General features: G+C 47.7%; 1 protein-coding gene across 3 annotated transcripts in view; it reads right to left on the reverse strand.

Annotated features, from left to right (window-relative positions):
- Window positions 1-400: 400 nt before the first annotated feature.
- CNNM4 (cyclin and CBS domain divalent metal cation transport mediator 4) overlaps window positions 401-24,774 on the reverse strand; it is a 41,449-nt gene continuing 17,075 nt past the window's right edge. Inside the window, exons 2-8 of one of the 3 annotated variants that reach the window (XM_042981257.1) lie at window positions 12,330-12,473; window positions 11,917-12,051; window positions 9,040-9,209; window positions 8,635-8,731; window positions 6,723-6,785; window positions 3,299-3,480; window positions 401-2,992 (exon numbers count right to left, since the gene is read on the reverse strand). In XM_042981257.1, the coding sequence (XP_042837191.1) occupies window positions 2,795-2,992; window positions 3,299-3,480; window positions 6,723-6,785; window positions 8,635-8,731; window positions 9,040-9,209; window positions 11,917-12,051; window positions 12,330-12,473 (989 nt within the window). In that variant the 3' untranslated portion in view covers window positions 401-2,794. Of the gene's footprint in view, window positions 2,993-3,298; window positions 3,481-5,196; window positions 6,289-6,722; window positions 6,786-8,634; window positions 8,732-9,039; window positions 9,210-11,916; window positions 12,052-12,329; window positions 12,474-24,774 lie in introns of those variants that run through there. The other 2 variants (XM_042981258.1, XM_042981259.1) reach the window with 2 other exon arrangements.

The raw sequence follows: 24,774 nt of genomic DNA on the forward strand, positions 1-24,774 counted from the left end.
CATACTTTTGGATAAAACTTTCTCCTTTGGCCCTCAGGGGAGAGAGAAGGGGCGACTTGCCCATGCTGACTGCCCCCTCCAGTACCCGTAGGCAGAAGACTATGGTGTCCATTTTGACAAGACCCCTCATTGTTGCAGTTGAGCACATTTGCCCTGTACATCTAACAGCAGCTGGCACTCTCTAGCTCCTGTGACAATAGCCTTGATTACACATATTTTGTAAATTTCATTTCTGCTTTCCTTTTTACTATTAAACACTGCCAGAATACTTGCCCCTTACCCTGTCATAGGTGACAGCCACCACAGCCACTATCTTTATGACAGGTACCGAATACTGACAGAACTCAAAGAGGCAAATTATAGACTCACCAAGATTTCATATTTCATTTTTTATTACCAATCAAAAATAAATTCCATATATTGTTTAGCAAATATTATCATTGTCTTGTGACAAAAGACACAAGAGTCATACAACAAAACTCCCCGAGAGTCAAACTCATAACAATGCCAAAATAAATCACAAAAATATACAAATTAAAATCTTATGCAAAATAAATAGGAGTTATTTGCTACGGTGGCTGTGACTTGCCTACCCATTTGGAGGCCATTTACAAAGGTCTCCCTTACATGGGAAGACATGCAGGGGTGGGCCAGTTCCAGGGTATGGCTCAGCCCAGGAATCAGAGGTTGGAATAGGAAGTGAAAAATTGCACTGGGAGGAGGAAGTCATCGGACCAGTAATATTTGGAAATAATTATGACCCTCTGCAAGAAGTGATTATAAATGGGAAAAGGGAGGGGGAGGAGGGACCATCTGTTGGTAGTAACTGTGTGTGCAAAGAGGTAGCTGTGGAAGTGTGTGCACCTGCTCCTTTTACTTCACACACACTCACTTGGTTCAGGCCAATACGGTCTGCTCCACCTGGCACTCAGGTCTCTCAGGAACACAGCTTTGCAAGCTCCCGTGCGGACTCAGAAAGCAAGCTGCTCCTGTAGAAAACTGAGGGGCTTCCCCCAACAGGTAATAAAGGTCTAGTGTCTATTTTTCTCATGACTGAGAACCCATGGGTGTTCCCACTTTCTCTCCAGACTTTTACGAATAAATTCTGTGACTGGGGAAGACTTTAAACTGGCCAGGCAAGTATATTTGGTACAAGACATTTCCTGGTCCCAAGAGTTAGGATTCTCCAGGCGCTTGAAGAATAGAGTACTTGGGGTGACAGAAGTCACTGACTGAAGAAAGGGTCAATAAATACTACTTAGGTGGAAGGCTTGCAAGTCTCCCTCGCCTGATCTTGGGCCCTGGGCACCTGTTTCACCTGATGAAAGGGCCAACATGGACCTTGGTCCCACAGCCTCCCCAACAGTGGCAAGCCTGGAGCCCCGCAGCAAGGCCTAATTCAGCCCCAAGGAAAAACCGCCTGGGCAGAACTCCATGTGGGGACGGAGCTCTCGGGTTCCAGTACCACCAGCTTGAGCCAAGGCCAAGATGACAACTCAGGCTAGGATTACAAAGATGGGGCAACAGGGCTGCCAGCTGTGTGCCTTTTAGGAAGAAACTTCCTTTCCTGGGTTTTGTACATGTGTGAACAGGGTTGGGTAAGCCTCAGCCACACAGGAAAGGGCATGAAGAACCTTAGGTTGGCTTCCTATGTGTCCTGTTGTCCTCAATCCCCAAGAGGCATTGGGGTTTGGGGATGAGAAGCAGGGAGTCTGGAAAGAAGGGCTTCATAGGTCAGTGACTGACACTTGACTTAACATTGTGGGGTGGGAAGGGGGATGTATTAACTGCTAACAACACAGATGCCCATGACCAGATTCCCTCCTGGAATGGAAAGGAGTATCTCAGACAAGTCACCCGTAATGTAGACAGATGCTCTCTCGCCTAGGGGGAAACCTTTGGTAAAAGTAAGGGCAGGGCCTGGGGAGCAAGGGTAAGTGATCTTCAAGGTGTGAGACCCTGATCTGAGTCAAACCAGTGGAGACAGGGGTGAGAATCCTCAGCCTAGCCCAACTCACCAGAAGAGCCCATCAGCAGAGTTCTAGGAAATTCCAGGATCCAGCGATTGACAGGAGTAGGTGTGCTCCTCTCTGTAGCTGGGAGTACCATGTCCCTCATCACAGTTACCCAGAATCCTTCAGCCTCAGCAACGTCAGACAAGCCTCAGTGCATGTGTCCAGGCAGTTGTTCTCAGCGCTATTTGGTTCTTTGTTTCCTGAAAGGAACTATCTTCCTCCCGAGAGAAAACCTTCCTCCAGTGGGCCTCTAGGATCCCCTCTCTGGAGGAGGAGGAGGAGGAGGAGGGAGAGGAGGAAGAGGAGGAAGAGTGGGCTCCCTGAGTCAGGGACATAAGCCAGAAGGTCACGGCTGGGAGCAGATTATGGCTATTGCTTCCTGGGGTGAGAAACCCTACCCCTTTTAATTAAAGTTTTTATGGGGAAAAAAAATTGTTTTAAATAAAGTTCCTTAACCCTGTCTTCCCTTCCCCATTCCTTTCCCCAAACAATATTTAAAAAGAGGAGCAGTGAGGCTAGTTCAGAAATTCTCTCAGTAAAAAACAGCCTCGCTCATGGTAGCTGGCCCACTGCCCTGCCAGTCTAGAACTGGGCAGCCGCTACCTCAGAGTTGTTCAGAGGTCCCTGTCGGAGGCCAAAACCCCCACACTCTGGGGGCCATCTGGCTGCTCAGTTAGACAGGCTATCTGCACCCCTCCTGGCCTAACAGGCTCCCTATCTTCATGTGGGCCCACTGGGGAGACCCCCGCGGGGCTGGCGGGGGGCCCCGGGCCCTCCTGTCAGATGGCACTCTCATGGGAAGCTCTGTGCAGCAAAGAGTTGCGCTCATTGAGAAGAGTCGTGGTCTCATCTACCACAGGCAGCTCAGCCTTCCCGGCCAAGTTCTCCGTGCAGATGGTGCAGCCATCCAGGGGAAACTGAGGGCAGTTCTCCATGCGTGAGGCCAGCAGCCCATTCTGGTACTGTTGCCGAGTGATCTGCAGGAGGAAGGGATGAGGTTCACAGAGAGCAGGAACTGAGAGGCAAACCTTACAGGACCCGGGGAACAGGGTTGGTCAGGGTTGGGCTATGAGTCCAGAAGAGAGGACGTGACTAGCTGGAGTTTCTGGAAGCTAGTGAAAATAAGGAATGAGAATAAGGAGGACACACATCTTGGGACCGGGCCCTCTGTGCCATGTGTGGTGGGCAAAAGAAAGAAGTTGCTGACTGCTGAGGCAGAGTTATCCAAATGCCCAGGACAAGGAAGACAGCGCTTCCCAGATGGAGACACAGGAAGCACTCACCTTAATGTACTGGAGGTCCATGAGCGCCCGGACACTGAAGTCAGAGATGTACTGGCCCAGGATGGAGCTGCCAAACTGGTTGCTGCTGCCTGCCAAGGTAGCTGTGTTCGTGAGATCCGTGCGGTCCGGGTAACTGAGGGAGGCTGAGCGACTGAGGGTGGTGGGGTGGGATGGGGAGTGGTCTGTGGGGAGAGACAGGTCGTCAGGCCAGGAGCCCCCGGTGGCCCCTCACAGCCTCTTGCTAACCTGTCCCACGGACACCCGGGAGCAGGGCCCCCACCAGGAATGGGAACAGTTCTTAAGGACAAGCAGAAGCTCCAACAGTAGAAGATCTGACCTCATCAAAGCAAATGAGTTAGTTTGTTTAGAAGTGTTGTGCAAGAAGTATTAAAAAGCGTACCAAAGCAGAAAACAAAAACCGAAGACACAGAAAGTTTATAGCTGCACAACCCTCATTTCCCCAACAACTAATCAGTCAAGGGCAACATAGTGATTACCCTGCCATGGCAGACAAGTCGCTATCTTTGTCTCTGTACCAGCTTATATCAGGTGACATACACTATATACTTTTAAATTATATTAAAGGAAGACATACAGTTTGCACCCTCTCCCTGCGCATCCACACAGACCTCACAACACCATGCCCTATTCACGTCTTAAAATGCTGTTTTGTTTTTTGTTTTTAAGTAGGCTTCATGCCCAGCGCGGAGCCCAATGTGTGGCTCGAACTCATGAACCTGAGATCAAGACCTGAACTGAGATCAAGAATCAGATACTTAACTGACCCAGCCACCCAGGCGCCCCTTAAAATGCTTTTCAGACATCAAAAGTATGTTCTGCACATGACCTGTTCTGGGTGGAACTGTCCCAGCCACTTGTGTCTGCTGGCCCCAGTCAATGTGACAAGAGGGACAAGGGCAGCAGGTTCCTCTCACAGGAACCTAGAGCCTCCAGAGCTCCAGGCCTCCCACTCTGGTGGTTTTCTCCAGGCTGGTCCAAGTGCCCCTCCCTTGAGGCAAAGACTGGGGTAGTGGTGAAGGCGCCTCTTCCCATGACCAGGGGCAGCACAGGCCTCCATTCAGACGACTGTAACCAGGAAAGGGGGATGACTCAACCACAAATGAGGAAGGAACAGACTCCTTATTTTGAAAAAGGAACTGTACCCATATTGTACATCATTAGCTCTTATTTTTGAGAACACTTAGAAAACAATGAAATGCACAAAGAAGTTAATTGTGAAGGCATGCTGGCTTCTTTTAAACAAACAGGAAGTGCACTAAGCTTATTTACTTAACCACTAGGTTACTAACTATTAAGTTAGCTATTCTAACAAATAGTTCAGTGAAGACAGCAAACACAATGAATCCAGGTGACTGAAGGACCAATTCAAGTTTAACTGAGGGAGACTGAACTGAGTAATACTCTATCTTTGAGCTTCATTCATAAAACTAGGAAAATATAGTCTGGGTAGTCTGTGATTGGGCGGTGTACAATCATTAGAGAGGATCGTGTGCATATATCACTTATCCTAACCTAACATCTCTGATTAAGTCCTAGAAAAGAAACACAAATACTAAAGATATTACCTAATATTTCATGTTAATCATTTGGATGATGGAATGCTTTTATTAATGCTTATTAATGCTCCAGAAACTGAATTTAAAAACAACACAGATTAGTGACACGGCCCTTTAAAAATAGAAGCCCAAAAAGAAATAGACCAAAATATGAAATGTTTCTGAATAATGAAATTATGATACTTCTTAATTTTCTTAAGACTTTTTCTATTTGCTCAACTTTCTAAATAAGCTACGTTGCTTTTATGATTAAAACAGAACTATAAATGTGTAAAAAAAAAATTAAGAGATTTTGACTTGGTAATTTCATTCTGAAAGGATATCCTGAGAACATAATCTTAAACACAGAGAAAGTTTTTTCACAACACATCCTGGTGTTATTTAGACCCCAATGAACATACATAAGGGGCAGAATAACAAATGCAGGCACATGTGCCTGGGGGAATACTGCGTGGCTCTAACCAGAAAGCTTATGGAAAAGCATCTCTGTTCCCATATTAGGTACAAACATCAGGATCTAAACCATGTATACATAAACTCCTGGCCAGTGTGACACAAGAGCAAGAGCAGAAGAGAGAAGAGGGGGCTGAGATGTTGGCCAAGGAGGACCAATATGGTCCATTCTGTTGTCATTGGACATCACCCACTCAAAGGCCATTGTCAGCTTCCCACTTCTATTACAGCCAAAAGGTGGCTGTTTGAAAAGGCTGAGTGTCTTCTAAATCACCTTTTTACTTTTTTTTTTTAAAGAGAATCGATAAAAACATGTCCTTTGGTACAGCTGAGGAGAAAAAACCCAGCTGTACGAATATAAAATGGGAAAAGATGGACTCTGGTGATAGGAGTGTCAGGGCCTCAGGAGCTTCTTTAAGTTACACAGCGAGACTGAAGCTCAAAGGCACTTGTAATGCTCTTAACCTCCCCTGGGCTCACCAGGTCAGGCCAGAATTCTGATGGTGAGACCAGCACCTTCCGCCACCCTCTGCTGCCTCCACATAAATGACTGAGAACTGACTCAGTCAGCCCAGCAATTCTGGGATAAGGCTCAAGAGTGTGTCCCAGCAAAGGCCAGAAACAGTATATGGCATTGGGCCTCTTCCTCAATAGTTTATGATTGGAATAGCACATTTTAGTTGTAATCAAGAAGAAAACAGAAGTAACAATTGAGCTCTAACATTTCATACCAATTCTCTCATTGCTCCTGACAATTCTAAGAAGTGGGCACATATATTGTTCCCATTTCACAAGAGGGAACAAAGACTTAGAGTAAGTCAGCTCCCGGAATCATTTAGCTAGTAATTGCAGAGACAGCATTCAAACAGGGCAGTCTGCCCAGGGCCGCACTTCTAACTGCCCAGCGGCTGCCTCCCCCTGGCAGGCAGACACCAGCAGCAACAGAATGAAGAGCAAAGCCTGTGAAGAAAGGAGGAAAGTTTTTTAGAAAAAGCTGATGACATGACAGGCATCGTGATGTTTGTGAGTGGCCTTGATCAGGGGGTGCCGAACAGCTGGGTTCACTTGGCCTGGCCAGAAGCAACCCTCCCTTCCCACCCTATCTGTGTGGATGCGTGCGTGTGTGTATGTGCATGTGCATGTGTGTGTGTCTTCTCAAGGACTGAAGGACCTTTGGGGATGCTCTTCCAGAACCAGGGCAAAGCCACCCAGTAATTGGGCCCTAGGCCAAGCAGAGCCAGTGCAAATCAAGCTGGCCCACAAGTGTGAACGGGTGGGATGGCCTGAGGTGCTGTGGGGAGCCCCAGTGCCTGCTGGGAGAGGTTAGTAGAGCTGTGGTATGTGGGCTCAGGCGATAGGTGGCAGTGCAAACTTCTCCAGCCATGCCATGTTACCTGAGAGCCAGGAGAGCAGGGAGTTCCGCTTGCCAGGCGGACACCCGACCTGGGTTGAAGGCACTGGAGCAAAAGAGGAAAAGGTCAGCGATGGGTAGGGTGAGGAGGCAGAACATGGAGCCACAGGTATGGGATAGAGAAGCAGATCTGCTGGGGGTCAGGCTCCCTTGGGCAAAGAGGGGGCACAATGGAAAGGGGGACATGGCTCTGATGGGGAGGGGCTTAGGGCAATCCAACAAGCCCTGCTCAGAGAGGGGCAGAAGCTTCCACAGTGAAGCAAGCCCCCCAGAAGTCATCCCTTCTTCCTTTTGGCCACTCCAAGTGGGAACTGAGTGCCTCCAGGTCAAAGGATAGAGCCCAGGACTCTGACCCAAGCCTCTAAGGCATTGTTGCAGAGAAAGCGTGCCTGGAGGAAATGTCCCATGACCGTGTGCCTTTCTGGACAAGATTTCCCCCAGCTGGATGGCAAGAGGTGCTCTTGGGAGGGGCAGAGAAATCCTCCTTAGGCCCAATGCATCCAGGCAGAGGCCAACTGCTCCAAAACCCAGCTCTGGAACCTTGTCTCCTCACTCTCTCCTTCCTGGAGCCTGCTCATGCTGGTGGAGGGGCAGAGCTACGTCACACCAGTGGATAAGCTGAGCTGTGTCAATATACATGGATGCCCTGGGCCCTGCACAGGTCCTCTTTGTCAAAGGACAGCAACAGGCATAGCACAGAGGCTCTCCAGGAGATGCACACACACCTAAATGTGTGGCCTGTCCCCCAGCAATAAAGTAGATTTTCGCTTTCCAGCCTGCAGCAACCTGGAGCCCCTCTGGAGGTTAAGAGGGTCATACAACTGGTGAGGAGCCAATCTGGCAAGACTTGGGTCTTGCCTGCAGGGTGCCACTTTAGTCACAAGGTCCCTCTGGCAAGGGGAGCCTGAACCACCCAGGACTGGAGAAGCAGAAAGCGCCAGGGTGGCCAGAGTGGCCCTTCCCTGGACTTCCCACAACCTCTCTTGGAGGGCATGTCCAGTCCCTCTTTATCCCAAATCCCTTTCTGCCATCAGAACCAGCCCTCTGGGCACTTGGGTGGCTCAGTTAGGCATCTGACTCTTGATTTTGGCTCAGGTCATGATCTCACAGTTTGTGAGTTCAAGCCCCATGCCGGGCTCCTCAGTGGCAGTGCAGAGCCTGCTTGGGATTCTGTCTTCCTCTCTCTCTGCCCTTGCCCCACTTGCTATCTCTCTCTCAAAATAAATAAATAAACATTAAAAAAAAAAAAAAATCCAGCCCTTAACCAAAAGGCAGTGGCTAAGCCCCCTGAAAAGTCAAGCCCATCTGCAACCTGCCCAGCAAATAGGCCCCGGCCTGGCTCCCAACCATAGGCACTCTGGACCCCCTCACTCTCCACCTCAATTCCCTAACCCAGTCTCCATGAGCAAGAGCCTGTGGCCTCCCTCCACCTGTCTCCACTCATTCTTCTCGCTGCTGTGGCTGCTTGCCTGGTTGGCCCATTCTGCTGTCGTACTTCCCCCTGCTCAAAGGCCATCAATGGCTTCCTGCTTCCTATCACAACCAAATGCTGCCAACTTTCTGGGGCTCCCCGACATGTCCTTACTCCCCATGGTCCTCCCCCAACTCTGGCAGGCTGTTCTCACATCTCAAGACATGCTCTCAGCTCTATGCAGGCCTTTGCGCAGATTCCCCTTCCCATCTCTTCTCCCCACTCTCAGAATCCTGTCCGAAGGAGCCAGTCACAGCTCTTCTGGACCACCTCTGCTAGGCCCTGACAACTCTGGCCCTGACTGGCCTCCCTCTCCCCTGAGCCACCTGGACTGCCCCAGGTTCTGGGTGCCAGTCTAAGTATCCGCCCAACCCAGGTATGCTGGAGGGCAGCACAGAAGCACAGATGCAACCCAGCGACTCACCAGAGGTGGGCGAGGACAAGGCCATGGTCCCATAGTAGGAGAAGGCGCCTGTCTCAAACTTCATGTTCTCCTTCCCGGCCTCCACCTCCACCTTCCCCTGGAAGAACACAGGGCCAGGAAAACAAACAGACTAAGAAAGAAAACTCAACGGAGGGAAAAAAGGACAAAGCAAGAGGGAGAAGTAAGGGCGAGGAAGAGCTGGTTCCAGAGCCCTGAAGAGTTCAGGTACCCTGACCTGGAGACTCAAGGGTGGCTTCTCAGGAAGAGGGTGGGCAAAGGGGGAGCAGAAGCTCAGGGGCAGGCTGGACGTTCCCTAGGCAGGAAAGCCCTGCGTCCCCCAGCCACCTCAGCAGGCAAGGAGGGGACAGTGGGCATAGGGGGGCAGGCACGGAGCAGGCCACTTACCTGCAGGATGAGGATAAAGTAGTCGGCCGGCTTATTTCGGGTGTACAGGTAATGGCGAATGTAATATTTGTTGTGCTCATCAAACTTGAGTTCCTGAATGACGTCTGGGTACTTGAGCAGGCGAAGCAGGATTTTCTCGGATATTAGAGAGGGGCTGAACTGGGGAACCTCTGTAGGAAGAGAGATGAGGACTTCACAGGGGGCCTGGAATAGGCAACGTGGGGAACACAGCCCCCTCCCTGCCCAGGCCCTTCCCTTTGGTTCTGCACCTCCCTGGGAAGGAAGCACCTTTGGATCCAAACAGGTTACACTCCAGTCAGCCCGCCTGCCTAGGCTGGAATGGCGGCGCCTGCACTAATAGTGTGTGATCTTGGGCAAGTTACTTAACCTGTGTCTCAGTTTCCTCATCTGTAAAATGAGGATTAAAAACCTCGTGGGGTTGGGGCACCTGGGTGGCTCAATATCTGATTCTGAGCATCTGGTTCTTTTTTTTTTTTTTTTTTTTTAATTTATTTATTTTTCTAAATTTACATCCAAGTTAGTGCAAAAATGATTTCAGGTGGGGCGCCTGGGTGGCTTGGTCGGTTAAGTGTCCAACTTCGGCTCAGGTCACGATCTCACGGTCTGTGAGTTCGAGCCCCGTGTCGGGCTCTGTGCTGACAGCTCAGAGCCTGGAGCCTGTTTCGGATTCTGTGTCTCCCTCTCTCTCTGCTCCTCCCCTGTTCATGCTCTGTCTCTCTGTGTCTCAAAAAAATAAATAAACGTTAAAAAAAAAAAATTTTTTTTTTAAATTAAAAAAAAAATGATTTCAGGAGAATTCAGTGATTCATCCCCTATGTACAACACCCAGTGCTCACCCCAACAAGTGTCTTCCCTAATGCCCCTTGATCATTTAGCTCATTCCCCCACCCACAACCCCTCCAGCAACCCTTAGTTTGTTCTCTGTATTTGAGTCTCTTATATTTTGTCCCCCTCCCTATATTATTTTTGTTTCCCTTCCCCTATGTTCACCTGTTTTGTATCTCAAATTCTACATGAGTGAGGTCATACGCTATGTCTTTCTCTGCCTAATTTTGCTTAGCATAATACCCTTTAGTTCCATCCATGTTGTTGCAAATGGCCAAGATTTCATTCTTTTTGATTGCCAAGTAATACTCCGTTGTATATATATATACACCACATCTTCTTTATCCATTCATCCATCGATGGACATTTGGGCTCCTTCCATACTTTGGCTATTGTTGATAGTGCTGCTATAAACATTGGGGTGCATGTGCCCCTTCGAAACAGCACACCTGTATCCCTTGGATAAATACCTAGTAGTGCAATTGCTGGGTCATAGGGTAGTTCTATTTTTAATTTTTTGAGGAAACTCCATACTGTTTTCCAGAGTGGCTGCACCAGTTTGCATTCCCACCAACAATGCAAAAGAGATCCTCTTTCTCCACATCCTCGCCAACATCTGTTGTTGCCTGAGTTGTTAATTTTAGCCATTCTGACTGGTGTGAGGTGGTATCTCATTGTGGTTTTGATTTGTATTTCTCTGAGCATCTGACTCTTGATTTCGGCTCAGGTCATGATCTTGCAGGTTGTGGGTTCAAGCCTCGTGTCGGGCTCTGCACTGATACCGTGGAACCTGCTTAGAATTCTATGTCTCTCCCTCTCTCTTTCTCTGCCCCTCCCCTGCTCATATAGGTACAGCACTCTCTCTCAAAATAGATAAACATTAAAAAAAAAAAAAAAGATTTCTAAAAAAAAAAATAGTAACAATTAAACAAAACAAAACAAAACAAAACAAAATTTGGTAGGGTTGGGGCTCCTGGCTAGCTCAGTCAGTGGAGCATAGGACTCTTGATCTCAGAGTCACAAGTTACAACCTCACATTGGGTATAGAGGTTACTTTAAAAACAAAACATGCTCTGGGGCACCTGGGTGGCTCAGTAGGTTAGGTGTCTGACTTTGGCTCAGGTCTGATCTCACCGTTTGTGAGTTTGAGCCCCGTATCAGGTACTGTGTTGACAACTCAGAGCCTGGAGCCTGCTTCAGATTCTGTGTCTCCCTCTCGCTCTGACCCTCTCCTGCTCACACTGTGTGTGTGTCTCTCTCTCTCAAAAATAAATAAACATTAAAAAAAAAAAAAACTCTTAGATACATTCTTGCCATATGGAAAGTGCTTCATAAATATTATCATCATTATCATTAGCACTATCGTCAATATCCTGGCAGGAAAAATAAAGAGAATTAACATCCTTCAGCAAGTGAGAGTTAGGAAGGAAGTCAGATTTTGGGGGGAGGTGGGGAATAGGCAGGAGCTTTTCAAATCAATCACCCAGATCCCCAAAGGGGCTTTGAGTCAGGGGTGAGAAGAGAGAAATGTCATTGACCTAGAGGTCAAGTCCTGCTGGACCCAGCAAATTCAGGCAGAGGGGAAGGAGGAGAGATGAGAACAGAACTGGATTGAGACTCCTTGGAGTGCACGAGCCAGACAAGAGCTGTGCCAGACAAGAGCTGTGCCAGACAAGAGCTGTGGGCCCACAGTATGTGGAAAGGCCTCTTTCTCCCTCCTCCTCCCCAGCACCCATGGGTCTGCGGAACCCCAGGGCCCACTTCAGGTACTCCCAGTGGTTATTTTCAAAACCAACTTGGTTGCTTCCTAGAAATTTGCAATGGCAACCCATCAACAAAGAAAACAAATCACAAGGTGTGCCCCAGGGATAGAGGGAAGGCGCCTTGCCCCCTTTCAGAGGCAATCATGTTTTCCCTATACCTTTCACCTGACACAGCCCTTGTCCCATGGGAGAAAGTAGCCAGAGGCCTAGAATCCTTCTTCCATGACTGTATCCCATCAACACCTGAAGGCCCTCCACTTGCTCTTACCCGTGGCCAGGAAGCGATGAGCCGCCAGAAGTAGCTGAGGTGAAATTTTCACCTTGAGTTCATTGTCAGCATCCTTAAAGGCTGAGAAGTCACGTTTGTTCTTCTCAGATACTCGTTTCCGGCTTCGGTTGTCAGCTGCAAGAGGCAGAATCTAGAACTGAGAACACTGAACCCCAATGACTCAGGAACAGACTAGAACCTGCTCTCCAGTCCCCAGCTCTGCAGTCCTTTCTTCCAGGCACAAGCAGCAGTGTCTGCACCAGGGCAAGGTCCCTGGCCAGGGTGAGACACGGAGTTCCTGGGTCTCAGGGTGCCAGCCCTCCCATGTCCTTGCACTGTGGCCTTCCCACCTAGGGGCACCTAGGATGTGAATAGGAAAAGGGTTCCGGGCCTGTGGAGAGGATGGAACTCACTGTACATATCCGACTCGTCCAGGATCTCAGATTTGATGATCTCCTCAATGACATCCTCCAGGGTGACCAGGCCCAGCACCTCGTAGAAGGGGTCACCTTCACCCTCGTTGTTCACCTTCTGCACGATGGCCAGGTGGGACTTCCCTGGCGGGGGGGGGGGGGGGGAGGACAATGCAATGAGTCAGGCAAGAACAAAGGGATCAGGCATGAGACTCCTCCACCAAAACGTTAACACACGTGGGGTCATGAGTCACTGGGGTGGGGTATAGGTGGTTTTTTTTCCCTTTTCTTTATTTCCTGAAGTTTCTACTGCAAACAGATATTGCTCTTATGAAAAGGAAAACCAAAAGTATTTTTTAAATCTCAAGGCATTTCAGACCTTTTGTTTCAGTAGAATGAAAATGGCAAGGACCTGTCTGGTGCTGTGTATCAGAATCTCCTGAGAGTCCTGGAGAGGGGAAAGACCCACGTTGACAACCCATGGACAGTGGAGCCATCAGTCAGAGACATGTGTGTGCCAACTGGACACGGGGCTCCTCAGACAGCCCAGGCTGCCCATGGGGCCCCACGGGGCACTCACATTCCTTCACCCTGCTCTCCTTGGCAAACTCCCCAGCATGTACCCAGGGGCTGTGATACTGCCCGAGGCAAAGGCTCTCAGTTCCCAAAACCATTAACAAATTAGCCCGGGCTGTAATTAGGCCAGGCAAATACTATAATTAGAGAAAGGCCACCCTTTCAACCTAAAACAAGAGAAAGTTGGGTAGCAGAGGGAGGGTGGAGGGACCCTCCACAGAAGCTTTGTGGGGTAGCAGGGCTTTCCTGGCCCTCTTTCTGATTGTCTACCCTGTTCTCGTGCCCCCTGCCCCAGTGCATGACAGGAAGGAGACAGCCAAGGGCTTGGCCCACACTTCAGTTTGAATGGAACTGTGTACCCCACACAGGGACACAGGTTTGGAGCAGCTTAAGGGAAAAAACCCTGGGAGAGCTGAGGCCAAGCTAGGGTCTCCTATGCAATGTCCCCTTCACAACCCAGTCTTAGGCCCCACTCTAAGAACTTCTCTGTAGAGGACATTTTCCAAGTCTCTAAGGCCGCTGGAAATCCCCCAACCCCAGGATGCGTTCCTCAGAACTCCAGAGAGGCACCAGTTCTCAGGAGCAGCATTTTAAAAAACAGAATAAAGGAAAAAGATATCAGAGTACGCCACATGTGACTGGGGAGGGGGGTGGGGGAGTATGTTCTGTGCAACTTTCACACACATGCCAGTCACTATGCTACACTCATTTCCAGCTACAAGTTGTGGTCAAAACACTTTCAGCACTTTGCTAGACAGAACCATGGCTAGACTTGACTAAAAACTCTACTGTCTCTGTCTCAAAAATAAACATTAAAAAAAAAAAATTTTTTTTTTAAAAAGGGGGGGCACCTGGGTGGCTCAGTCAGTTAAGCGTCCGACTTTGGCTCAGGTTATGATATCACAGTCCATGAGTTCGAGCCCCGCATTGGGCTCTGTGCTGTCAGCTTAGAGCCTGGAGCCTGCTTCAGATTCTGTGTTGCCCTCTCTCTCTGACCCTCCCCCGTTCATGCTCTGTCTCTCTCTGTCTCAAAAATAAATAAGCATTAAAAAAAAAAACAAAAAACAAAAAACTCTAGACATGAGGGGCACCTGGATGGCTCAGTTAAGCATCCAGCTTCAGCTCAGGTCATGATCTCACTGTTAATGAGTTCAAGCCCTCCGTCGGGCTTTCTGCTGTCAGCAGCATGGAGCCTGCTTCAGATCCTCTGTCCCCAGCTCACTCTTCCCCTTCCCTGTTGGCACTCTGTCTCTCTCTCAAAAATAAACAAACATTAAAAAAACAAAAAACAAAACCACACACACACACAAAAACCCTCTAGACATGAGCCAACAGGGGCAAGAGATCCATCAAGGTCCTCCAGCAGGCAGCACCCACTCAGGGCTGGGTCTGGCCCCCAGGCCTCTCTGCCTGCTGGACGCTGCCCATCCAGGAGTGTCTTCTAGAAACAGAAACAATGTTCTGGGTGGTCTAAGGCAGCCAGCTAAACTATGCCATCAGGTGGAACCAGAGTAAAAAGCGAAGTAGCTTTTACCACCTGTCAGACTGGCACACTCCAAGACTGGTGATGCCCAGTGTTGGGGGAGACAAACATGCTGTCACAGGGTCCTCTGTTTAGTGGACAGGTAAATGGGCATATTTCAGGAGGCCGATTTGGCAGCCTGTCTCAAAACTAAAGGTTTCTAACCTAGGAATCAGAAATTCCACGGGGAGAAAGTTGGCTATAATCTTTCCCAAAGCAGAAAGACACAGAAGCAAACAGAACACTGTTAACAACCTCAAACCAGAAACAACCTAAATCAACAGCAATGGAGCAGGAGTACTGAATAGTGGCCGCCACTGCTCTGGGGAAAAGGCAGCAGGCTGGATGGACAGACAGAATGTGGAATGAAGCCCCACACAGACTGTTGATGGAACAGCAAGCAGTGGTGCCAGCTGCCTGTGCAGAAACTCAGGGCTGGCACTTGGCGGGATGGGGGGAGGAGATGAATTGCCTTGAATTGCATGGAAGAGCAGACAGTGATCACCTCTGGGGTTATGTGGAGTTTGGGGGAGAGGCCCTGTTATCCCTTACTCTGTACCCTTCTGATACTGTTCTACTTGATGGGCAGGTTTCACTACTAGAATTTTTTTTAATTGACAAAGAGGGGAAAAACAAAATCAAGGGAAACAAAGGGAGACTGGGGAGACTCTGGGGTGAGCAAGGACCCTCTGTGCCTAAATGGACACAGACTGAGTCCCACGTAATGAGGCGTGTTTGAATGTGGCTCAGTTAGCAGCGCCTTGCTCAGAGCGCAGAAGTCAGGGCCTCGGCACAGAAGAGACAAAGCTTTAATAACCTGAGCAAATGTCCTCCTCTCCACTGAGCCTCCCTCCAATTAACCACAGGCTCACAACAAATCCTGACGCACAGTCACGGGTGCACTGGGCCACACAGGGAAAGGCTGGTGGCTTCTCTAAAGGACAGAAATATCCCTCCTTGTAGAAGAAATAAGCTGATTCCTTGAGACCAATGTTGGGGCCACTCTCAGCCCTCCTGCCTCCTCTCTGAGGCTCCGTTGTTTGCAGCATCACTGGTGTGTGCGGATGCCCTCTAAGGGACAGGTAACCTGAAGGCGTACAGGCCTGGGGCGCCACCCAGTCACCTCTGCTCTACTTTGCCCAGAGGAGTTCTGTTTTGTTTTGTTTTTTATGGTCTTAGCAGAAGATTCTCCTCCTTAGCTAGAGAACCTCTCTTGCCAAGGTCACCAGTGACTTCCAGTGACAGGGTCTCATGCTCAGGCTGCATCTTCTGATGAGGGGTCACTCTCTCCCACTTCCTGGAAATCCTTCCTCTCCTTGGTTTCTAGCACACAGCTTTCCTGGTGTTCCTCTCACCTCAGGGGCTGCTCCTTCTCCCTGACCTCTTTACGTGGGAGCATCCCAGAGCTCAGTCCTCGGACCTGGTCCCTTGCTTTGTGACTTTAAATACAAACTGTATGTCAAGGCATCTCAAATAAACACTTCCAGCCCAGCCCACTCCCGCATCCTCTGGACTCATAAACCCAACTGGTGACTAGGTAGGTAGCTTCTCCTAGATGCCTAACATCTTGATCTCCACGTGGCCAAAACCAAATTGCCACCCTTCCCCCCAGCCTTCCTCATGTCCATCAATCCAGTAGATCAGGCCATGGGGGAGTAAACTGTCTCCTGTATTTCTCTACCCTTTTATATCCAACCTTTCCAGTAGGTCCTGTCAGCTCTACCTGCAATGGACACTTAGAATCTGGCCTCTTCTGGAGGCTTCCACTGCTACTGTCTCGTTCCGGGCCACACACATCTCCGTCTCACCCAGAGAGCTAGACTAGCCTCTAAGCAGCTCCCTGCTTCATCCTGGACCTGGGGTTGGCTCTCAACACAGCAGCAAGAGGGGGGAAGTCAGGTCACCTTATGCCTCACCCAAGTCCCTCCAGTGGCTCCTGTCTCACTCCTAGTAAAAGCCCCATCCCCCACAGAGCCCTTGGTGCTGACCCTCTCATGTCTCCTACCACTCTCTCTCCAGTGCTCAGGTCAGCCACAGGGCCTCTTTGCTGTTCTTCAAACACAACAGCCTGCTCCCTTTGCCTGGCTTGCTCCTCCCCCACACAGCTGGGTAGCCTGCCCCCACTTCAGGTCTTTGTTCATATGTGGCCCTCTCAGTGAGGCCTCAGTGAAAACTGCATACCCCTTACCCAAAAACTACGACTCCTCCTCCAGCACCTCAACCCTAGTCATTAAATCCCCTAAAATAAATGATATAGTACGCTTATTCAATGAACTTATCATTTATGGCCCGTCTTCTCCTGCTATATTTTGAGCTACACTACAGCAGGGGCTTTAGTCTGTGTTCTTGAAACTCAGAGCAGCGATTGGCATCCAGTTAAGTGTTCAATGGCTATCAGGGAATGAATGACAGTTCACGTGGACGTTCCATAGGAGAAAAAAAATGTAATCAATGGGAAGGGGGGAAGGGGGAAAGGGATGGAGCCTAGAGAAGAATTATTTTGAATTTCAGTAATTAAGTTTCCATAATTCAAAAATCATTTTTAATTTACCTTTTAAAATAAAAAGACAAACTTAGGACTTATATTTATGATCCTCATTCTATGAAATTTAAATCTAATACAGAATTTTTACTTTAATGATTTACCTTATTTTATTATTAATGTCCATTCAACTGGATAATTGGATTTTGGGGGTGGTTGGGGTGAGAAATGAAACATGAAAATTTTTTTTTTTAAGTTTTTTTTTTTTCAACGTTTTTTATTTATTTTTGGGACAGAGAGAGACAGAGCGTGAACGGGGGAGGGGCAGAGAGAGAGGGAGACACAGAATTGGAAACAGGCTCCAGGCTCCGAGCAGTCAGCCCAGAGCCTGACGCGGGGCTCGAACTCACGGACCGCGAGATCGTGACCTGGCTGAAGTCGGACGCTTAACCGACTGCGCCACCCAGGCGCCCCTGAAACATGAAAATTTAAATAATACATCTACCCCAAAAGCTGAGAATCCCTCAGTTCTCAAAGTAGTCCTCATTCAAAGAAAAAAGAATGAGGAAATATAGCAACATGCTCATATTTGGCTGATCCACATGAAATTGTTGATATTTGACTATTTTTGACCAAGAAAAATGACAATTTCATATTATTCAACCTAAAAGTATGGGAGGTTCAGGATGGTTTTTCTGTTTTATACTTTTCTGAATAGAAAATCCAACCTTTCCACAGTCAATAGTTTTAATTTTACAATCAGAAAGAAAGACATCCATTGAAGTAACTTTGAAAAAGACTCTCACACTGCTCCCTGCCCCACCCCCCACCCCCAAACCCTGCGGGACTGGGGCTTCCTTTTAAATTCAAACACTGCTAGCAAGGGCACCTTGAAGCTCCTACCCGCACACCTGGGCCGTGAAGCTCCTACCCGCACAGCTGCCCTTCTTCGACCTTTGTCCAGCCAGGTCTCCTCCCAGTCAGAGAACCACAGTGAGGCCTCTTTCACCTGCCCTGTCCCACCTGGAACAGGGGCAAGGAGCGAGAGGCCCCATAACCTGCCTGAGTCCCTCCCCAACCCTTCCTCTTTACCACCCTTGGCTCAGCCCTGGGGGGCTCCACCATGGGGACCATTAGCACTCACTGCCCAGTCCCGCCCCAGCGCTCCCTTCTCCCTTCACCAGCACTTGTACTGTTGCCTATGCAGTCGATTGGCGATGCTATCCCATCCCCTCCCACCTCATGCCTGGAACACAGCAGACACCCAAACGCTTTGCTGGATACATATAGGTTGGTCTGCAGGGACCCCAGAAAGCCCAATCCTCCACCTTCCGCACTGCCCAGTTTAGCAAACTGCTGTATCCTCCTCCCCCCATAAAAAACTTTATAATCTCTCATAGACCATAAGAAAAACACATTACTAAGTGCTGGGTTTCAAAGTCCACAAAGGCCCGGAGAGGGCCCTACTCACCAGCTCCTGCTGCCTTTTCTCATGTGGAATAGCCAGAGGCCCCAGATCAGACATGGGATTCCCACTACCCAAGACGGTGTCCTGGGCATCTCCCTCGCTGGTCCCCCAGCAAGTGAGGTCGCCCACTTCCTGCCCTCAAAGGCTCCCAGCAGGCTCTGAGCTCTCAGGCACCTCAGGCTTGACTGCCAGAAGACGCACCACCACAGGTCATAGGTCTCTTCACTTGCACCCTGATGTCCTGGGACACCAGCACCCTGATGTCCTGGGAATCCCCCTCCTTTTTCCTCCCTCCACCCAGACAACGGGCAGGATTAAGCAGACTATTAATAGTGCTGATCTCACCAGCAGGAGGGGCAGCCCATCCCAGCAAGAAGAGATAGGCGGGGCAGGCATATTGGAGGAAGCAGAGGAGCACAGCAGCAGAAGTCAGACCCTTGCACAACCCTCCATGTGGGCACCCCTCAGCAACCAGGGGACAAGAGAGCTATGCACAAAAAGAAGCTTCCATCAGTTCCCTAAGCAGAGAGGGACAGACTGGGGAGGGGCAGGGAGTAAGTTGTTTAATCAATAAGCAACTTAAAAGAACAATGAAGAGATCCTTAATTTTAATGTAAGTTAAAATACATTAGGGTGCCTGGGTGGCTCAGTTGGTTAAGCAGTTAAGTGTCCTAAGCGTCCGCCTTTTTTTTTTTTTTTTTTTAATATTTTAACATTTATTCATTTTTGAGAGACAGAGAGACACAATCTGAGCAGGGAAGGGGCAGAGAGAGGAGGCAGAATGTGAAGCAGGCTCCAGGCTCTGAGCTATCAGCACAGAGCCTGATGCGGGGCTTGAACTCACGAACGGCAAGACCATGACCTGAGCCGACATCGGCCACTTAACTGACTGAGCCACCCAGGCACCCCTCAAGCAACTGACTCTTGATTTCAGCTCAGGTCATGATCTGACAGTTCGTGGGTTCCAACCCCACATCGGGCTCTGCACTGCCAGCGCAGATTCTCTCTTGGGATTCTCTCTCTTTCCCTCTCTTTGCCCTTCCCCTGCTTGCATGCTGTGTCTCTCTATCTGGAAATAAGTAAATAAACTTAAAAAAATTTTATAAATAAATGAAATATACCGTAAGACCATAAAGACTAACACAGGGAAGTACTGAAGGAAACAATGACACTTTTTTCTTCAGGATTTGGCAGCACGTGTCAAAATGGAGAAAGTAAGACCCTGGCCTCAGCCATATCTACCACTTCTAGGAAAGACCTTAATACAAGGAAAAACCCAGGCCAGGGTGCAAGTTGTGCCCAGGAGGGTCCATCTAGGGTGGTTTATGATACAGTACTGTAGCCACTAAAAATTAGGCTGATGTAGACAGAGATTTAAAAGAGACAGTGGTTCACCACTTGCATAAAGCAAAAAGCTACAAAACAAGAAAATATGGGAACTACACTGGCTTCTTCTGCTTTAGCTTAATGCATTTTAAAATCACCATGTATTACTCATTTTACATTCATAATCAGAAAGGATAAGAATGATGCCTCATATTGAGGGGATGGAGACAGCAATATAGTTGGTTCATTGCTGACTTACTAGAAGAAAAAACAAGACCAAAATATTCACGTTTTGAGTGGTGGGAGAAGGGGGTCTTTCATTTCCTAGTCATTTTCCTCCTTTCTAAAAGTTTCTAGAATAAATATATTGCTTTATTTTTACATTTTAATTATAAACACAATGTACATCTTTCTGCACCTTGGGTTTTACACACAGCGATGTCACTGGAGCCCAGTCACTTTGCCTCCCCTGTGGAGGGTTCCACTGGTGGATGCTAGGGGGGATTTAACCCTCTCTCTTCTGCTGACGGACCCACGATTATTTCCAGTTTCTTATACCACGAACAAAGCTGCAATGAAAATCCCTGAGCTCCACCGTTCGATCCATGTGAGATCTCGATGTACGTACAGCTGTGGAGCCACTAGGTCAGAGGGTTCGTGCACTGGAAGATCTGACCGAAATCTCCACACTGCCTCCCTAGTAGGGCTCCCAGTTTCCATTCTTGCCAGCACAAGTTATACCCGGTGCTTCTTGATTCATTCCTTAGTGCCTAGTGCCCAATAAGGAAGCCATTCAATAAATACAGTCGTTATAGCTGGTTATGTTTTTAAAAGGAAAAGGAAGGGGCGCCTGGGTGGCGCAGTCGGTTAAGCGTCCGACTTCAGCCAGGTCACGATCTCGCGGTCCGTGAGTTCGAGCCCCGCGTCAGGCTCTGGGCTGATGGCTCGGAGCCTGGAGCCTGCTTCCGATTCTGTGTCTCCCTCTCTCTCTGCCCCTCCCCTGTTCATGCTCTGTCTCTCTCTGTCCCAAAAATAAATAAAAAACGTTGAAAAAAAAATAAAAAAAAAATAAAAGGAAAAGGAAAATGGACAGCAAGACAAAAAGGAAAAAACTGAGTGAAGCAGGAAAGAAAAAAAAAAGGAAAAGTGACAGGAGTACAGCCACATGGAAAAGAGAAATGAAAACGGAGACACTGCAGCCCACTTGCCAAAACAAAGCATTTCTAGAGACTTACCAGGAGACTTGCCCAGCTATCCTGAGCAAAAGACAACACAGCCAGACACTGACAGTACACACAGAAGAGAGCCACAGCCCGTCTGGGACTTCCTAGAACAGGGTCTCCAAAAGGAGTATTCATCCCCCTTTCATTCACATTTACTTGTAATCCAAAATAAATAAGCAACTTTAGCTTTCGTTTATACACAGACTGACAGTGGGCCCTGAGCAGGTGGCGAGCAGCCAGCCCCCGAGGGAAGGAGCCCTCAGCCTCACTCAATTGCTCTCCAGCAAAGCGAGAGGAGTTTCAGATGAGGTATGCCCAAGGACACAGGTTTACAGATTCTGTTGAGCACTTTTAACCAAATCAATGCTCACACAATGGACAGTCGCTTTACAAGACCCATGCAAGGAAATTCCAGAGTGAAGGGAACATGAATAAAGTAAGCAGGGCACCTACAAAGGCCAGAGCTGGCCCTCTCCTCCCCCTGCCAGCCCTTTGTCAGTCAGCAGGGGGAATACAAGTACCAGGGGAGTTGAGGAGTGCTTGGCCAAAATAATTCAAAATTGTCAAGAAAACTATTTGAAACGCAGACTTAGAGCCACTGTCTGTAATGATGAATCCCAGTACCGAGGGTACTTTGTCCCATGAGAAAGTATATAAGGTATGTGTTACAGTAGAAACATTTAAAAATAATATTTAATTTAAAATTTAAATTTGTATATTTAAGTAATAAAAACATTTTTAAATAATTGTTATTTCATCTTCTTTAAAAATTTTTGTATCTGTTTTATAATATATATGTATTAATAAAACAGTATACGTATATAATCCTTATATGAATAGAGGTAGAAATTTTTAAAAACTTTTTTTCTAGGGGTGCCTGGGTGGCTCAGTCTGTTAAGCATCCAACTCTTTTTTTGTTTTTAATTTTTTTTTTTTTTTTTTTTTTTACTGTTTATTCATCTGAGAGAGAGAGAGAGAGAGAGAGAGAGAGAGAGACAGAAAGAGTGTGAGCAGGCAAGAGGCAGAGAAGGAGACACAGAATCTGAAGCAGGCTCCAGGCTCCGACCTGTTAGCACAGAGCCATGATGTGGGGCTCAAACCCAAGAAGTGCAAGATCATGACCTGAGTTGAAGTCGGATGCTTAACAAACTGAGCTACCCAGGCACCCCAAGCATCTTTATTTCACCTCAGGGCATGAGCCCCATGTGGAGGGGATTCTCTCTTCCTCTTTCTCTGCTCCTTCCTTACTTGCTCTCTCTCTTTCAAAATAAATAAACATTTTTAAAAAACTGTTTTCTCGGACTGCCTGGGTGGCTCAGTCGGTTAAGTGTCCAACTTCGGCTCAGGTCATGATCTCACAGTTTGTGGGTTTGAGCCCCGCATCGACCTCTGTGCTGACAGCTCAGAGCCTGGAGCCTGCTTTGGATTCTGTGTCTTCCTCTCTCTCTGCCCTGTACTTGCTCACATTCTGTCTCTCTCTCTCAAAGCTGAATAAACATTAAAAAAAAAATTATTTTTTTAAACAGTTTTCTAATAGGGTGGCATGAACAAAAAAGTTTGAAGAGCTCCCTCTATAGCCCTGTCAAGATGGCCAGACCTTAGTTGCCCCTTCTGATGGTAGATACTTGGGTGTCTCCCATCTCAGGGTCTACCTGCCCCCAGCTATGGAGCAGTGGGGGTGAGCATGTTCTCAGGCACTCTCCCTCGCACATCTCCTACTATTCATGGGAGGAAACTGAGGCTCAGGGAAGTCCTGTCCAGAATCACACTGTGAGGGGGGATAAAGCAAGGTGGGATTCAGAAATGGGGCTTCTCTAAATAGCCTTCTACTTTCTTAATTAAAAAAAATTTTTTTTAATGTTTATTTTTGAGAGACAGAGAGAGAGAGCACGCGGGGGAGGAGCAATGAGAGAAGGAGACAGAACCTGAAGCAGGCTCCAGGCTCTGAGCTGTCAGCACACAGAGCCGAACACACAGGGCTCAAACCCAGGAACAGCGAGATGGTGACCTGAGCTGAAGTTGGACACTTAACGTACTGAGCCACCCAGGCACCCCAATAGCCTTCTCCTTTTAACCCAAGCACCCAGGGGTGAAGATGTTGACAGGCGGATATCAGTAGACCCTAAGACTGGTCCTGTGACAGGTCTTCATGCTTTTGATTTTTCATTTAGCCAGCAGTCTCTAATTTTTTAACCTTTTATGATGGAAAATATCAGGCATCTACAAAAGTACAGGAACTAATGTAATCACACCCTCAGGGCCCTTCACCTAACCTAAATAATTAACAACTCCAACTACTCCAGCCAATCTTGTTTCCTCTTTCCTCCTACCCACTTCACTGGCTTATTTTGAAGCAAATCTCAGATTTTATCTGTAAACATCTATAAATGTTACAGGCATTTCAGTTAGTATCTCTAAAAGATAAAGACTCTTTTAAAAAGCAGAACACAATAGAATGCAATACCACACCTCAATATGTAATTTCTTAAGATCATCAACATCAAATGTTCTAATTTCCCAATTTTCTTATAATCATTTTTACACCAAATTTATATATACACACACACACACACACACACACACACACACACACACACACACACACACATATAAATACACTTTTTTGCTATTGGTAACAAAAGTGCAAAAAAGGACATTAAGATCACTTATAATCCTGTCTTCCAAAGACAACTGCTGTTAACTAAGTATTTTGTTTGGTCTTTTAAAATGAAATACTAAATGAAATTAAATAATTTGTAAATACTTCACATTCTTTGTATTTTCCCATGTTGTAAAAATATTTTTAAAAATTCAAAGACTGCATATTATTTCACTGTACACATGTGTGCATAACCCCAATACCCACTGGGCTCTTAAATTGTGCCCTTCCTTCTCCCCCCCCCCTTTTTTTTTGCCATTACGAAAATCCTTGCAATAAATATACTTGGTTATATCTGTCTCCCTCAGGTTTCTAGAAGGAGAATCACTGGGTCAAAATATAGGTTTTTGTTTATTTTCTTTTAAGTTTCTTAAAGTTACTTGAGAAGTGAGGTCAGATCTAATGCTGATGTCTTTGTCTTGGAGATGTGGAAATCTCTCCTGGAGGCCTCAGCCAGGGACAGTTCAGAAGGCAGGGAGGAATACACAGAACTAGAGCTATTTTGTGCAGCAGAAGAAAATGAAGTGGAGAGAAAATGCTGGCCCAGCTGACAATACCTCCCTGAGTGTGGGAAGGCAGGGGCAAGTGATCAGGGGGTGCCAAGGAGGTTCCCAGCCATCTGTCAGCACCACCAGCCTCCTTTCGACTTTGGACCCTTAGAGCAAACTGCTTCTCCCTCTTTCCACTAGTCGTCTTTTCTCAGTAGCACCTCTGGCCTTGTCTCCTGTTACTCTAGGGCCATCTGGCCTCCCACTCCAGCCCCCCACCCAGAAGGAGCCCCTTCCTTATCATACCTCTCCTTGCCTTGTGAGGCACCCCTTCTTTGTCCCTATTTGTGCAACCAGCTAATAACCTACAGTCGAATCAATCTAAAAGATGGACTATTATTAATGAGCCCACATGCCCCATGTTAGTCATGAAGATATAGGACATTCTGTTAAATGCTTAGCTGACTGACATCAAGATACATTAAACCTGGGGCTAGCTTTCTAACTTTACTAACCTAGTAATCCTATCCCATTCACACACACACACACACACACACACACACACACACACACACACACAAAAAGCATTTTTTCTCCCTTGGTGAACCCTTGCTGGTAACTGGTAACCATACACCATGTCCAAATGTTTACGAACTATAAAAATCATCCTAGACCTCACATCAAAACCCAAAGAGGGAGAA

This window comes from Panthera tigris, chromosome A3, assembly GCF_018350195.1.
Source record: "Panthera tigris isolate Pti1 chromosome A3, P.tigris_Pti1_mat1.1, whole genome shotgun sequence".
Classification (NCBI taxonomy): domain Eukaryota; kingdom Metazoa; phylum Chordata; class Mammalia; order Carnivora; family Felidae; genus Panthera; species Panthera tigris.